The 14337-nt window shown below is 42.9% G+C and overlaps 1 protein-coding gene across 2 annotated transcripts in view; it reads left to right on the forward strand.

Annotated features, from left to right (window-relative positions):
* The window catches only part of malt1 (MALT paracaspase 1), a 176587-nt gene that overhangs the window by 160232 nt on the left and 2018 nt on the right, over positions 1 to 14337 (forward strand). Inside the window, exons 17-19 of one of the 2 annotated variants that reach the window (XM_078220100.1) lie at positions 3513 to 6270; positions 8301 to 10631; positions 12970 to 13100. In XM_078220100.1, coding sequence (XP_078076226.1) covers positions 3513 to 4016 — 504 coding nt within the window. In that variant the 3' untranslated portion in view covers positions 4017 to 6270; positions 8301 to 10631; positions 12970 to 13100. Of the gene's footprint in view, positions 1 to 3512; positions 6393 to 8300; positions 10632 to 12969; positions 13101 to 14337 lie in introns of those variants that run through there. The other variant, XM_078220109.1, reaches the window with a different exon arrangement.

The following is a 14337-nucleotide window of genomic DNA, read 5'->3' on the forward strand; positions in this document are numbered from 1 at the left end:
TGCGAAGAAGTTCCTCCTCAACTCAGTCCTAAATCTGTTCCCCCTTATTTTGAGGCCATGCCCCCTAGTTCTAGTTTCACCCGCCAGTGGAAACAACTTCCTTGCTTCTATCTTATCTTTCTTTCATAATCTTATATGTTTCTATAAGATCTCTCCTCATTCTTCTGAATTCCAACGAGTATAGCCCCAGTCTACTCAGTCTCTCCTCATAAGCCAACCCTCTCAACTCCGGAATCAAACCTAGTGAATCTCCTCTGCACCCACTCCAGTGCCAGTATGTCCTTTCTCAAGTAAAGAGACCAAAACTGTACACAGTACTGTAGGTGTGGCCTCACCAGCACCTTATACAGTTGCAACATAACCTCGCTGTTTTTAAACTCCATCCCTCTAGCAATGAAGGACAAAATTCCATTTGCCTTCTTAATTACCTGCTGCACCTGCAAACCAACTCCTTGTGATTCTTGTACAAGGACACCAGGTCCCTCTGCACAGCAGCATGCTGCAATTTTTTACCATTTAAATAATACTCCATTTTGCTGTTATTCCTACCAAAATGGATGACCTCACATTTACCAACATTGTACTCCATCTGCCAGACCCTGGCCCACTCACTTAGACTATCTATATCCCTTAGCAGACTTTCAGCGTCCTCTGCACACTTTGCTCTGCCACTCATCTTGGTGTCATCTGTGAATTTTGACACACTACACTTGGTCCCCAACTCCAAATCATCTATCTAAATCGTAAACAATTGCGGTCCCCCAATGCAATTTGGGGCTCCGGCTGTGCCCTGAGTCACTGATCGCCAACCAGAAAAACACCCATTTACCCCCACTCTTTGCTTTCTGTTAGTTAACCAATCCTCTATCCACGCTAATATATTACCCATAACACCGTGCATCTTTATCTTATGCAGCAGCCTTTGGTGCGGCACCTTGTCAGATGCCTTCTGGAAATTCAGATACACCACATCCACAGGTTCCCCATTGTCCACTGCGCATGTAATGTTCTCAAAGAATTCCACCAAATTAGTCAAACATGACCTGCCCTTCATGAACCCATGCTGTATCTTACCAATGGGATAATTTGTATCCAGATGTCTCGCTATTTCTTCCTTGATGATAGATTCAAGCATCTTCCCGACTATAGAAGTTAAGCTAACCGGCCTATATTTACCCGCCTTTTGTCTACCTCCTTTTTTAAACAGTGGCGCCACATTTGCTGTTTTCCAATCTGCGGGAACCACCCCAGAGTCCAGCGAATTTTGGTAAATTACCACTAGTGCATTTGCTATTTCCCCCGCCATCTCTTTTAGTACCCTGGGATGCATTCCTTTAGCCCCATTAGCTTGCCCAACACTACCTCTTTAGTGATAATAGTTTCTAGGTCCTCACCTGCCATAGCCTTCCTGTCATCAATTTTTGGCATGTTATTTGTGTCTTCCACTGTGAAGACCGACACAAAATACCTGTTCAATGCCTCAGCCATTTTCTCATTTCCAGTTATTACAACCCCTTCCCATCCTCTAAAGGACCAATGTTTATGTTAGCCACTCTTTTTCATTTTATTTATTTAAAGTGAGTGTAACTGTTCTTATCTTCTGTGCTTTTTTTTAAAGTCAATGGAAATCATGGATTCATTTGAGTACAGAAGGAGGTCCATTGACTGCATTCGCTCTCTAAAAGGACAATTCGCCTTGTTCTACTTTCCTGCATTTTCACCATAGCCCTGCAAATTTTTCCTCACCAGTCAATTATCCAATTTCCTTTTGAAAGACTCAGTTGGACCTGCCTTAGCCAATATCTCAAGCAATACATACCAGATCCTAACCACTCGCTGCATTAAAATGTTTTTCCTCATGCTGTCATTACATCTTTTGCCAATTACCTTAAATCGGTGTCCTCTGGTTCTCGATCTTTCCATCAATAAGAAGAGTTTCTACTTATCTATCCAGACTCCTTATGATTTTGAATATGTCTACCAAATCTCCTCTCAGCCTGCTCTTCTCCAAAGAGAATGGTCCCAACTTTTCCAGTCTTTCTACGTTAACTGAAATTCTTCATCCCTGGAGCCTTCTCTTCTGGCACCTTTTCTGCACTTTCTCTAATGCCTTCATATATTTCCTAAAGTGTGATGCCAGATCCGACCCACTTGTCTGTCCGTTCCACCAACTGGTCTATGTTCTTTTTAGAATCTATGTAATCCTCCTCGCAGTTCACAGTACTTTCAAGTTTAGTATCAAGCATAAATTTCAAAATTGTGTCTGTACTCCAAGGTCATTAATATGTTTCTGGAAGTGCAAGAGTTCTGACACTGGTGGCTGGGGATTTCCACTATAGATCTTATCCAGTCTGGAAAACAACTGTTCTCCATTGCTCTTTGTTTCCAGTCACTCAGAGAATTTTGTATCCACATTGCTACTCTCCCTTTTATTCCACAAACTCTAACTTTGCTCTCAAGTCTGTTGTGCAGCACTGTATCAAATGCATTCTCGAAGTCCATGTGCACCACATCGACAGCATTACCCTCATCAACCCTCCCTGTTACCTCATCAAAAGCCCCAAACAACTTAAGTGCAATTTGCCCATAACAAATCAGGAGAGGTGTAAAACTGGCTGCCAGTGCGCTATCTCTCATTTTACGCTATCACACAAATGTCAAAATGACCCTGTTTGATTGGCAGATGTTTGTTAATTTTTTATATATTATCAAAATTTAAACATTTGTTTTTCTGCCACAAATATCCAAGCTCCAAGTGCGACAACCACAATCTATAATGTCCACTTGCAAGTTGAAAAACATGGCACAAAGTTATCATGTTTCATCTGACTATTTCTCCATCCTGTAACAGTCTATTCAGATAATGGGGGCAATTCTCTGACCTCCCCTCAGCGTTTATCTCAGTGGCAGAAGGCAACACGCCATTTGCTAGCGACGGTATCCTCTGGTCCTGCTGCTGTCACTGGGAATTCCCATTGAAGCCACCCCACGCCACTGGGAAACCCGCGACAAGTGGTGCACCACCGGTGGGAGCAGAGAATCCCACCGGCGTACACATGCAGAGAATTCTGGCCAACATCTTTTTTAGGAGGCCTGTATTCTTACTTCATAAATCAGCAAGTTTACGTTGACACATTTAATGGAGAGTTTCAGCACCTCTTCCCCAAAAGTTACAGCAAGAAAACAGGAGAAGTCCCAAAGAAGCCCCAGGTGTTTATGTCTCTGATAACACACCTCATGTCAACCTTGGACCTCTATCATGTTAAGTTACTGTAGAAATAGGCAAAGCCAGCTCTCAGAATACCTTGCCATAAATGCCATGTTGAAAATATGCACCAGCATAAAAGCTAATCTGCAGCTTTTCTGTAATAAATTTGAAGAGAAGTTTCCTCTTCCTGGGTTATTATTTTTTGAATGCTATCCAGTTTCCTGCCTAAACTTGTCTTTCGTTTAGCTTTTTGAAGTAAACTGAGGAGAGAGAAGTAACCTCAATTCATGTTCTTCTGCTGCAGGAACGGCTGGTGTTCACTGCCTGCCTTCGCTATCAGTACCAAGGGCTCGATGAACCTGTGGAAGAAGCCAAGGAGGTAGATGTAGGCAAACCGCTCATTGCAAAGCTGGACATCCACCGCAACATCAGGAGGAACAGCTGCCTCGTGACCTGTCCTATGCCTCACAGTCCATCACACAGCCCAGTCCATAGCCCATCTCACAGTCCAGTGCGAAGCATGGCTTACAGTGCAGAATTTGAGCATTACCACCACCATCACAACCAACATTATCAAGATAACTCTCACCTCGGAGTCTACAACCTAAACTCGGCCGTGATGGGTGCAATGGGCTGCACCATTCCTTCTGACAGCTGTAAATACACCACGTACACTGGCATGTCTGACTGGGGTCAAATATCTAACTTCTGTAGTAGCAACATAAGGGAGATCAATATTCCTGTTGAGAATGATATCAATGATCTGCAATCGGATTTCACTGACTGCCTGAAGTTCACTGAGCATTAATGCACAAATAATTATTCTGAATGTACCGAGGAGGATTTTTCACCGGAACCATGCTGACTCCTGCTGGATGTAACAAAATGTCAAATATATCCACCCTAGTGACACACAGATAATGGGTTCACCCAATGTATTTCTTTTCATTTGCACACTAACAACACAAAGCACAAGGAATGGCAAGCATCCAGAATTTCTATGGTCATAAAAGGGAGTTTTTAGAAATTAGTGAGCTGCCTTAGCCAATGTAACCAAACACAGGTTGATCAACTGCATTAAGTTCGGCAGATTTTGGTCAATTTCATAAAATTGGACTGCCTATTTGATCATGGGTCATTTTCCAACCCTCCCCAAGCCTTTTCCTGAGTTATGGTCAGGATCCGGAGTTTAATCTTATGGTGGGAATTATTTACCAATTGTGAACTGGTGCACCTTAATTGTTTTCTCTGCTGCCTTCAACGGACCTTCAATATTCTCACTGTACAATCACGTACTTATCGTAATTGATAGGAAGATTTAGGTGAAGGACTGTGGTCTATAGTGCAGAAGATTGCAAAGCTTAAAAGAATTGTAGCAAAAGATGGAGTAAGTCAGGAAATAGTGATGAGAGGATTCTAAAATTGTTTTTAATGAGGTAGAGAATTCATGGGATGTGGGCAACCGCATTGCTGTCCCGGGAGTCCAATGTAGGCCAGACCAGGTAAGGACGGTATATTTCCTTCCCTGAAGAACATTAGTGCACCAGGTGGGTTTTTAACGACAATCAACAATGGTTTCATGCTCATAATTAGACTTTTAATTCCATAGTTTCATTGAATTCAAATTTCACCGTCTGTCATGGTGGGATTTGTACCCAGGTCCCCAAAGCATTACCCTCGGGCTGGAATTCTCCGGCAGTTCACGCCCCACTGCGCTGTCAACAAGAATGGAGAATTTGGCACTCAGCCAAATCTCTATTCACTGCAGCAGGACCGGAGAATCCCAGCAGTGGGCGAGGTCGGAGAATCCGACCCTGGATCTCGAGATTACTAGTCCAGCGACAATATCACTACGTCACTGCCTCCCCTTTTGTACATCAACCACTCACAATAATTTACCTCTTTCAACCCACATATATTAATTCCTAAATTTATTTTATTTTCGACTAAAATGCTCATCGTTGCCCCAGGGAATTAACTCCCAGGGAAGACACAATAAACAATGGCCTGGAACCAATTAGAGGAAGCACTCTGCAAAATTCCCTGATTACCTCAAACAAGCAAGTTTCAGATGATTATGTTTTCCCAGAATGCATTATTAGACATACCCAACCAAAAGTTTCTCTGCCAGATATGTCTACCTGTAAGAATATTCTACTCTTGAGGACCAGAAAAGATTATTTCTAGCTATTGGACTAGTCTCAAAGGTTGGAAATTAATACGTCATTTTATCTTGTTTACCATTCAATAGATGATGTGGAGATGCTGGTGTTGGACTGGGGTGGGCACAGTAAGAAGTCTCACAACACCAGGTTAAAGTCCAACAGGTTTATTTGGAATCACGAGCTTTCAGAGTGTTGCTCCTTAGGTGAGTCACCTGAGGAAGTCCAAATAAACCTGATGGACTTTAACCTGGTATTCAAGATACCTGAGTTAAGATGTGTGTCGGACACCATGGAGACACCATTAATGTAAACCATCGGTGTGGAACAGGCTTGTAGTAAATCAGCAGCCTGTTACACTCTGCGCCAAGCTTTATTTTCTGTCGACTTGGAATGTACTGCCATGATTTTTAATTTCAAACCAGATAAAAGTGACAGTGAGACTAGAAGACAAGTCTCAAATAATATTTGGGAGTATCGTTTTTGAACTTCAAAAAGAAAAAAAGGTTTGGATTTATATGGCGCCCTTCGTGACCACAGGATGTGCTTTACAGCCAATGAAGTGTTTCTGAAGTGTTGTCACTGTTGCAACATATATGACGCAGCATCTGATTGGTGCACAGAAAAGTCCCACAGCAGCAATGTGATCATGACCAGTGGACTAATGATTACCAAGAGGAAGACTGGGCAAGGTGAAAAATCAGCTCCCGATTGGTCTCGAGCCTGTTTCATGCTGCTGGCACACACTCTGTTCGTTCCCAACGTATACCACAACTACCCATCATTTTAACTGTTTGGAAAGAGTAGTAGAGAATGTCTGCCAAAAATACAAGCATTACTGCCTTGAAATGTATAGTGACCTCTGCTTCCAATATTTGGTTATTCCGATGAGACAGGGGGGTGTTGGTAGGGTACGGGAACCGTGGTGCACGAAGGTTGTGATGAACCTGGTGAATAAGAAAAGAGAGGCGTACAGAAGGTTCAGAGAGCTAGGAGGTGTTAAGGATTTAGAGGAGTATACGCGATGTAGGAAGGAGCTTAAGAAGGAAATTAGGAGAGCGAGAAGGGGTCATGAGAAGACCTTGGCGGGTAAGATTAAGGAGAATCCCAAGGCTTTCTACAAATATGTCAAGAGTAAAAGGATGAGATGTGTAGGCATAGGACCCTTAAAAGGTGAAGGGGGAAAAGTTTGTGCGGAACCGTTAGAAATGGCGGAGGTGCTTAATGAATACTTTACCTCGGTATTCACGGTGGAAAGGGATCTGGGTGGTTGTACTGCTGGATTGCGGAGGACAGAAAGGATCGAGCATGTGGACATAAAGAAAGAGGATGTGTTGGAACTATTGAATGGCATCAAGGTTGGTAAGTCGCCGGGACCGGATGGGATGTACCCCAGGTTACTGTGGGAGGCGAGGGAGGAGATTGCGGAGCCTTTGGCGATGATCTTTGCATCGTCGATGGAGACGGGAGAGGTTCCGGAGGATTGGAGGATTGCGGATGTGGTCCCTATATTCAAGAAAGGGAACAGGGACAGCCCGGGAAATTACCGACCGGTGAGTCTAACCTCAGTGGTTGGTAAGTTGATGGAGAGGATCCTGAGAGACAGGATTTATGATCATCTAGAGAAGTTTAGTATGATCAAAAGTAGTCAGCACGGCTTTGTCAGGGGCAGGTCGTGCCTTACGAGCCTGGTTGAGTTCTTTGAAAATGTGACCAAGCACATTGACGAAGGAAGAGCGGTGGATGTGGTCTATATGGACTTCAGCAAAGCGTTCGATAAGGTCCCCCATGCAAGACTTCTTGAGAAAGTGAGAGGGCATGGGATCCAAGGGGCTGTTGCCTTGTGGATCCAGAACTGGCTTGCCTGCAGAAGGCAGAGAGTGGCTGTGGAGGGGTCTTTCTCTGCATGGAGGTCAGTGACCAGTGGAGTGCCCCAGGGATCTGTTCTGGGACCCTTGCTGTTTGTCATTTTCATAAATGACCTGGATGAGGAAGTGGAGGGATGGGTTGGTAAGTTTGCTGACGACACCAAGGTAGGTGGTGTTGTGGATAGTTTGGAGGGATGTCAGAAGTTGCAGCGAGACATAGATAGAATGCAAGACTGGGCGGAGAAGTGGCAGATGGACTTCAACCCGGATAAGTGTGTAGTGATCCATTTTGGCAGATCCAATGGGATGGAGCAGCAGTATAAAATGAAGGGTACCGTTCTTAGCAGTGTAGAGGATCAGAAGGACCTTGGGGTCCGGGTCCATAGGACTCTTAAATCGGCCTCGCAGGTGGAGGATGCGGTCAAGAAGGCGTATGGCGTACTAGCCTTCATTAATCGAGGGATTGAGTTTAGGAGTCGGGAGATAATGCTGCAGCTTTATAGGACCCTGGTTAGACCCCACTTGGAGTACTGCGCGCAGTTCTGGTCACCTCATTACAGGAAAGATGTTGAAGCCATTGAAAGGGTGCAGAGGAGATTTACAAGGATGTTGCCTGGATTGGGGGGCATGCCTTATGAGGATAGGTTGAGGGAGCTTGGTCTCTTCTCCCTGGAGAGACGAAGGATGAGAGGTGACCTGATAGAGGTTTACAAGATGTTGAGGGGTCTGGATAGGGTGGACTCTCAGAGGCTATTTCCAAGGGCTGAAATGGTTGCTACGAGAGGACACAGGTTTAAGGTGCTGGGGGGTAGGTACAGGGGGGATGTCAGGGGTAAGTTTTTCACTCAGAGGGTGGTGGGTGAGTGGAATCGGCTGACGTCGGTGGTGGTGGAGGCAAACTCGTTGGGGTCTTTTAAGAGACTTCTGGATGAGTACATGGGATTTAATGGGATTGAGGGCTATAGATAGGCCTAGAGGTGGGGATGTGATCGGCGCAACTTGTGGGCCGAAGGGCCTGTTTGTGCTGTGGCTTTCTATGTTCTATGTTCTATGTTCCACAAGTTTGCCATCTTCTGCATGAAAGAGTGACATCCTGATTTACCAGTCAGGTGGAGTAACAAATAGACATCATGATCATCGACATGAACATCAAAGCTAAAGTGTTGCCTAAAGCATATGGGGAAAGCCAGAGTTATTAAATGTTAAAGTTGCTGCATTTAATGCTTAAGAATTGTTTTGTGTATTGTGTTATCCAGAAGAATGTATGGTTAGGTCTTGAGTTCTTTATATGCCCTGTTTGTGAACAGAACTCCCACTTACCTGACGAAGGAGCAGCGCTCCGAAAGCTAGTGGCTTTTGCTACCAAATAAACCTGTTGGACTTCAACCTGGTGTTGTGAGACTTCTTACTGTGGTTAGGTCTACACGGACTACCTCATACCAATGTGCTCATGCGGCGGCACAGTGGTTAGCATTGCTGCCTCACAATGCCAGGGACCCAGGTTCAATTCTGGCCTTGAGTAATTTTCTGTGAAGAGTTTGTACATTCTCTCTGTGTCTGCCTGGCTTTCCTCCGGGTGCTCTGGTTTCCTCCCACAGTCCAAAGATGTGCAGGTTAGGTATGCTGACCATGCTAAATTGCCCCTTAGTGTTCAGGGATGTGTGGGTTTAGTGGATTATCCATGGCAATGCACGGGTTACGGGGATAGGGCGAGGAGGGTGGGCCTGGGTAAGATGCTGTTTCAGAGAGTTGGCGCAGACTTGATGGGCCAAAATGGCCTCATTCTGCACTGTGGGATTCTATGATTCTTTGCTATTTTCATGGGAATTTAAACTGTTTAAAAATAAACTGATTAATGTCTATTAAAATAGAAAACCAAGTAATGCTCTACTCTATATGAAACAATTGTACACTAAAATCAAGCACCCTATTTTCTCTTAGCACTCATGTATTCAGTCTTTCTAGTAACATTGCTGGAAAGTAACATTTAATTTTTTGCCTTTTTTCTATATCAGGCTATTCAATAATGAATGTGAAGGCACCTACTTACATTTTATAAAGTTATATATATAAGGAGTGATCCCAATTCAACTGCTGATTCAAGGACTGATATTTCATGAATTAGAAATTAACATTTGCTGCAAAACTGCCAGAGCGATATAGAGAAAACATTATGGGTGGGATTTTCCAGCCGCGCTCGCCCCAAGACGGGAAAATCCCACCTGAGGTCAACAGACCATTGCACGGTCCGTGTCCCGCCCGTTACGATTCCCGTGGTGAGCGGAATGGGAAAATTCCGCCCTATATCTGAGCATGTTCCTCATGCGTGTTTCTGCTTCTGCTGCTGCCAAAGCTCTCGGCATCATCAACATTTATATTAGTAACGGGTAACCAGATATAATCTGCTGACATATCAGTCTTGATAATGAAAACTTTTAAATGGATATAATCAAAAAATGGGTCGTGAAGATTGCTAGAGGCTGTGGAGACTGTGACTGTTTCCTTTGTCAGCTTGTTCCATCGTGGGATTGTCCTTGGGAAGAAAGATTGTTGGCACACTGTCTTTGAAACAAATGTTCTTTGTATTTTGTGTAGGTGCTACCTCGTGTTTTGTTATTGCCGGAGGCGCCAGGTTCTTGTCCCAGTCAATTCCCACCAGTCCATTCCATACTTTATAGAACATGGTCAGTCCATTATTCTCTCTCCATTGCTGCAGTGATTCCCATTCCAAATTTTTGATCAAAGAATTGACACTGGTATATTTCCCATACTGGTTGATGCAAAATCCTGCAGCATGTCGATCTCTTCAATCTTATTTGTATCTTTCGCTATATAAGGATCCCATGCAGAACTTGAATACTTTAGGATTGGAAGAACAAATGCCTAATAAGCTATAACTCTGAAATTTTTGTTGCAATACCGAAAATTCACCCTCAGAAATCCAAGACTTTGGCTAGGATTTTGATTCCCACCCCCACCCCCCCCCCACCACCTCTCAGCTGCATGGGTTTCCCATGGCAGATGCAGAAAGCCATTGGCTATCGGTGGGATCTTCTGATCCCATCAAAATCTGTGGGCTTTTACACAGTTTGCCCACCCCTCCACTGTAGGGCCTGACTTTGGCAGGACTGGCAAGAGCCATTGGAAGGGCTGGAAACTCACCCTATGTTTGCTTTGGCAGTTGTTGGCTGATTAAGGAATCAGCATTGAAGATTGCTTTTAAAATAAACCCCCAAGTATGGTTGTGTTGAAGAATTTGATTACAAATTTTATCTGTTGTTGGATGGCTGCTGTTGGGATAATGCAGATGACTTAGCGGTTTTTGGTATTGAATGCCATTTCTCATTTTACAGGTTTCCTATTTTCCTTGCAATGCAGATCAGTTTCACTGAGGTACGATTTGTTTGATTAAGACTCTAGATTTGACTTGTGGTGCCTGTCATGACTTGTGCTAGCTTTGACTTGTTGCTGCTAGATCCAAGATTATGCTTGCTTAGCATAAAAGAATTTATCTGAGCATCAAGATATTTAACTCTTACTTAACTATTGCCACCAACAGTTCCGGGTGTGTTTACTGTAAACTGCTGGAAACAAGGTCTCTAGAAACTTTCAAACATTCATTAACATATACATGGCTAGATAAGTACATAGCTTATTCCAGTAACATCTCTTTCTACAATTTGGATGCATGTGATCAGACACGACTGATGATGCATATCAGTTATTACATATTAACTATTAAGCCTTTATACTATGTTATTTACCTTCACTATAGTTAATAAAGCTGTCAAGATTCGTATTTTTCTTTCCATCTCCTGTCCCATTCCTTAAAAATTGTATTTAAGATCTAAACAGGCAATGTGGGGTTGTCATCAATTTTCCATATTCTTGCTATTAAAAATTACTGTTTTAATTTTAAAATAAATAACTAATATGGTTTATACTATCCAAAAGTGGTAGCAACCCTTTCCATCATGGGCCACAATATAGTTCAATGGGCGGCACAGTGGTTAGCACTGCTGCCTCACAGCACCAGAGACATGGGTTTGATCCCCGGCTTGGGTCACCGTCTGTGTGGAGTTTTCACATTCTCCCCGTGTCTGCGTGAGTTTCCTCTGGGTGCTCCAGTTTTTTCTCACAGTCCAAAGATGTATGAGTTAGGTTGATTGGCCATGGTAAATTATCCCTTAGTGTCGGGGACTAGCAGGGTAAATACGTAGTGCTACGGGGATAGGGATGAGCAGGATTGTGGTCAGTGCAGACTCGATGGGCCAAATGGCCTCCTTCTGCACTGTGGGGATTCTATGATTCTAATTATATTAAAAATAGCACATGGAGCTACTTTGTACTTTTAGAAATTTTATCTGATGTTTTAGGAACAGGCATTGAACTACTTCAGTGTGATATTTCAAGATAATCTGGTCTTGATTTTGAAAGATAATGTTGATCAAGTACTGGAATCTAGCAATGGGTCTCATCAGAAAAACGTAATGGAACTTTCTTGAGACTGCAACCTCCTGTTCTTTTTACTTTTTAAAACTACTGTTTGATCTGTATTGTGGTGACATTTTATAACATCTTTTCATGTCAAACAAGACACAGCATTAGGATAGTGCTTCCATGATGAGGACTTCCTTAATAGGAATGTGAGCATGCATCTAGTCTTCTGTTTTCTATACGCACAAGAATCATTGGGACTGACTCCAGATGGAGTATATATTTTTACATTGAAATATTTTATAAGCCAATATGATGCATGCATATGGAAGCTATAAATTGACACAAATGGTTTAAGAGTGTTTGAATTGAAAGCTCGAAAAATATTGCATTTTAAAAAGTGCAATGATGCAGTACATCACAATACACAGAAATACAGTACATCACAACTGAATTATTTCAGCATTAACGTTTAACTATTTATTCGTGAGTAAAGGGATTGCATTAAATCTGTTATCCCATTTCATATCAAGTATATTGGATTCTGTGGGTAGAACTTTCCCGTCCTACCCACCATGGGAATTGTAGCGGGCAAGATACAGACTATGCAAAGGTCCATTGACCTTGGTCAGGATTTTCCGGCATTGAGGCCAGCATAGCCGGAAAAATCTTCAATTCTGAAACTCACTGTCACTGTTCATTAAAAATGCTAACATGATCCTCGCTTGTCATACTCATAAGTGTACTGCCAAATGTTACTTCTAAATCACACCGACAGGGGAGTTTCTCAGTTCATTGTTTGGCACGTACTGAAGTCGCCGCTTTTAGCTGAGGTCAAGTTGCACTGCTGCAATTGGCTTTATGTTGTTAAAATTTAAAAGAAGAAAATGATCCAGGAATCTTGCTGCTGATCATTATTCTGACTAACATACTCTCTAATATTTGTTTGTAGTGTCTGGATGATTTATTTAAGGACATGGGCCCTTTTTTTTGCATGACCACACTTAACAAATGTGCAAATTCCAACTGTCATTCAGCACTCAAAACGATTAATCTTGCGACGTCAGTGTACTTTTAAGGAAAGTTTCTTTAAAAAAACATGATTTCTGCAGCTCACACCTTCAGTCATTTCATGCTCACAGCCTTAGATGATGTCATTGTTGGGAGGATTAAAAAAACTGTGTGTAGGTCAGGTGCCAGGGATGGTTTTTAGTTTCAGTTCTATGCTGCAGTGTTAGAAGCATAGCTAAAAGAAGTCTTTCTCTCTCTGTTTTTATTTTGAAAATGTTACCAGTTAGCTGAAAGCACAGTGTATTGCCACCCTGCAGTAAAGAATCTGTGTTTCGGTGTTTTGGGGAGCTGAAGACTACAAGCTGCTCTGAGTTTTCAAGATCATTTGAAATCAGCATTCAACTCCGGGATCATGTGAGCTCCAGCCTGTGCAGTGATAAATCTGTTTAAAGGGTTTTGTTTATTGGATTTTGCTTTTAATTGGAACACATTAGAGATATTCATTAAGAGTTATTCATTATAGTGGTTGTTTTGTTTCTTGTTCAATGTTTTTGCTAATTTTCTTACTATACATGTTAACTATATTCTGAAATAGACTTTGTTTGATAAAAGCTCCCAAGTGGGTCACTTGAATTATACCAGAAGTGAAACTTCTCATGCTTATCCTAGCCAAATTCAACATGTAAAACTTTATGGTTCAGGTGGGCTTCATAAAACACTTTGGAGTTTCTGACCTGAACCAGAACAATCTGCACTGTTTCATTTCAATGATGTGTGCCAGAAACATTTGGCTTACTATGTAGCTGTGCAGTTGCACATTTTGGATGGAGCATTGATCATGAACAATGCATCGAAAGTGTGTAAGGACAAGCTGCATGCACATTTGCCATATTCTATGGCTAACTACACAGTTGGCACTAACTATTCAAGTTTTCACATATAAAGTAAATGAAGTTTATTTATTTAGTCACAAGTAACGCTTGCATAAACACCAATGAAGTTGCTGTGAAATTCCCCTAGTCGTCACACTCTGGCACCTGTTCCGGTCAATGCGCCTAACCAGCACGTCTTTCAGAATGTGGGAGGAAACCAGAGCACCCAGAGGAAACCCACACAGACATGGGGAGAATGTGCAAACTCCATACAGACAGTGACCCAAGTCAGGAATTGAACTTGGGTCCCTGACACTGTGAAGCAGCAGTGCTAACCACTGTGCTACTGTGCCGCCCCAATATAGATTGGCCACTGAGTGTCACAGTGGTTAGCACTGCTGCCTCACAGTGCCACGGACCCAGGTTTGATTCCAACCTCGGGTGATTCTGGAGTTTACACACACTCGCCGGATCTATGTGGGTTTCCTCTGGGTACTCTGGTTTCCTTGCACAGTCCAAAGATGTGCAGTTAGGTGGATTGGCCATGCTAAATTGCCCCTTAGTGTCCCAAGATGTGTAGGTTAGATGGATTAGCCATGGTAAATTTGTGGGGTTATGGGGATAGGGTGTGGGAGTGGGCCTAGATAAGATACTCTGTCAGAGAGTTGGTGCAGATTTGATGGACCGAATGACCTCCTGCTCTGTAGGGATTCAACGTTTCTGTGGTGAGTAACCAGTGCAAATGAAATCACAGTGACTAGTGGGGCTCAGCAGGGATC

Source organism: Mustelus asterias, chromosome 1, assembly GCF_964213995.1.
Source record: "Mustelus asterias chromosome 1, sMusAst1.hap1.1, whole genome shotgun sequence".
In the NCBI taxonomy this organism is placed as follows: Eukaryota; Metazoa; Chordata; class Chondrichthyes; order Carcharhiniformes; family Triakidae; genus Mustelus; species Mustelus asterias.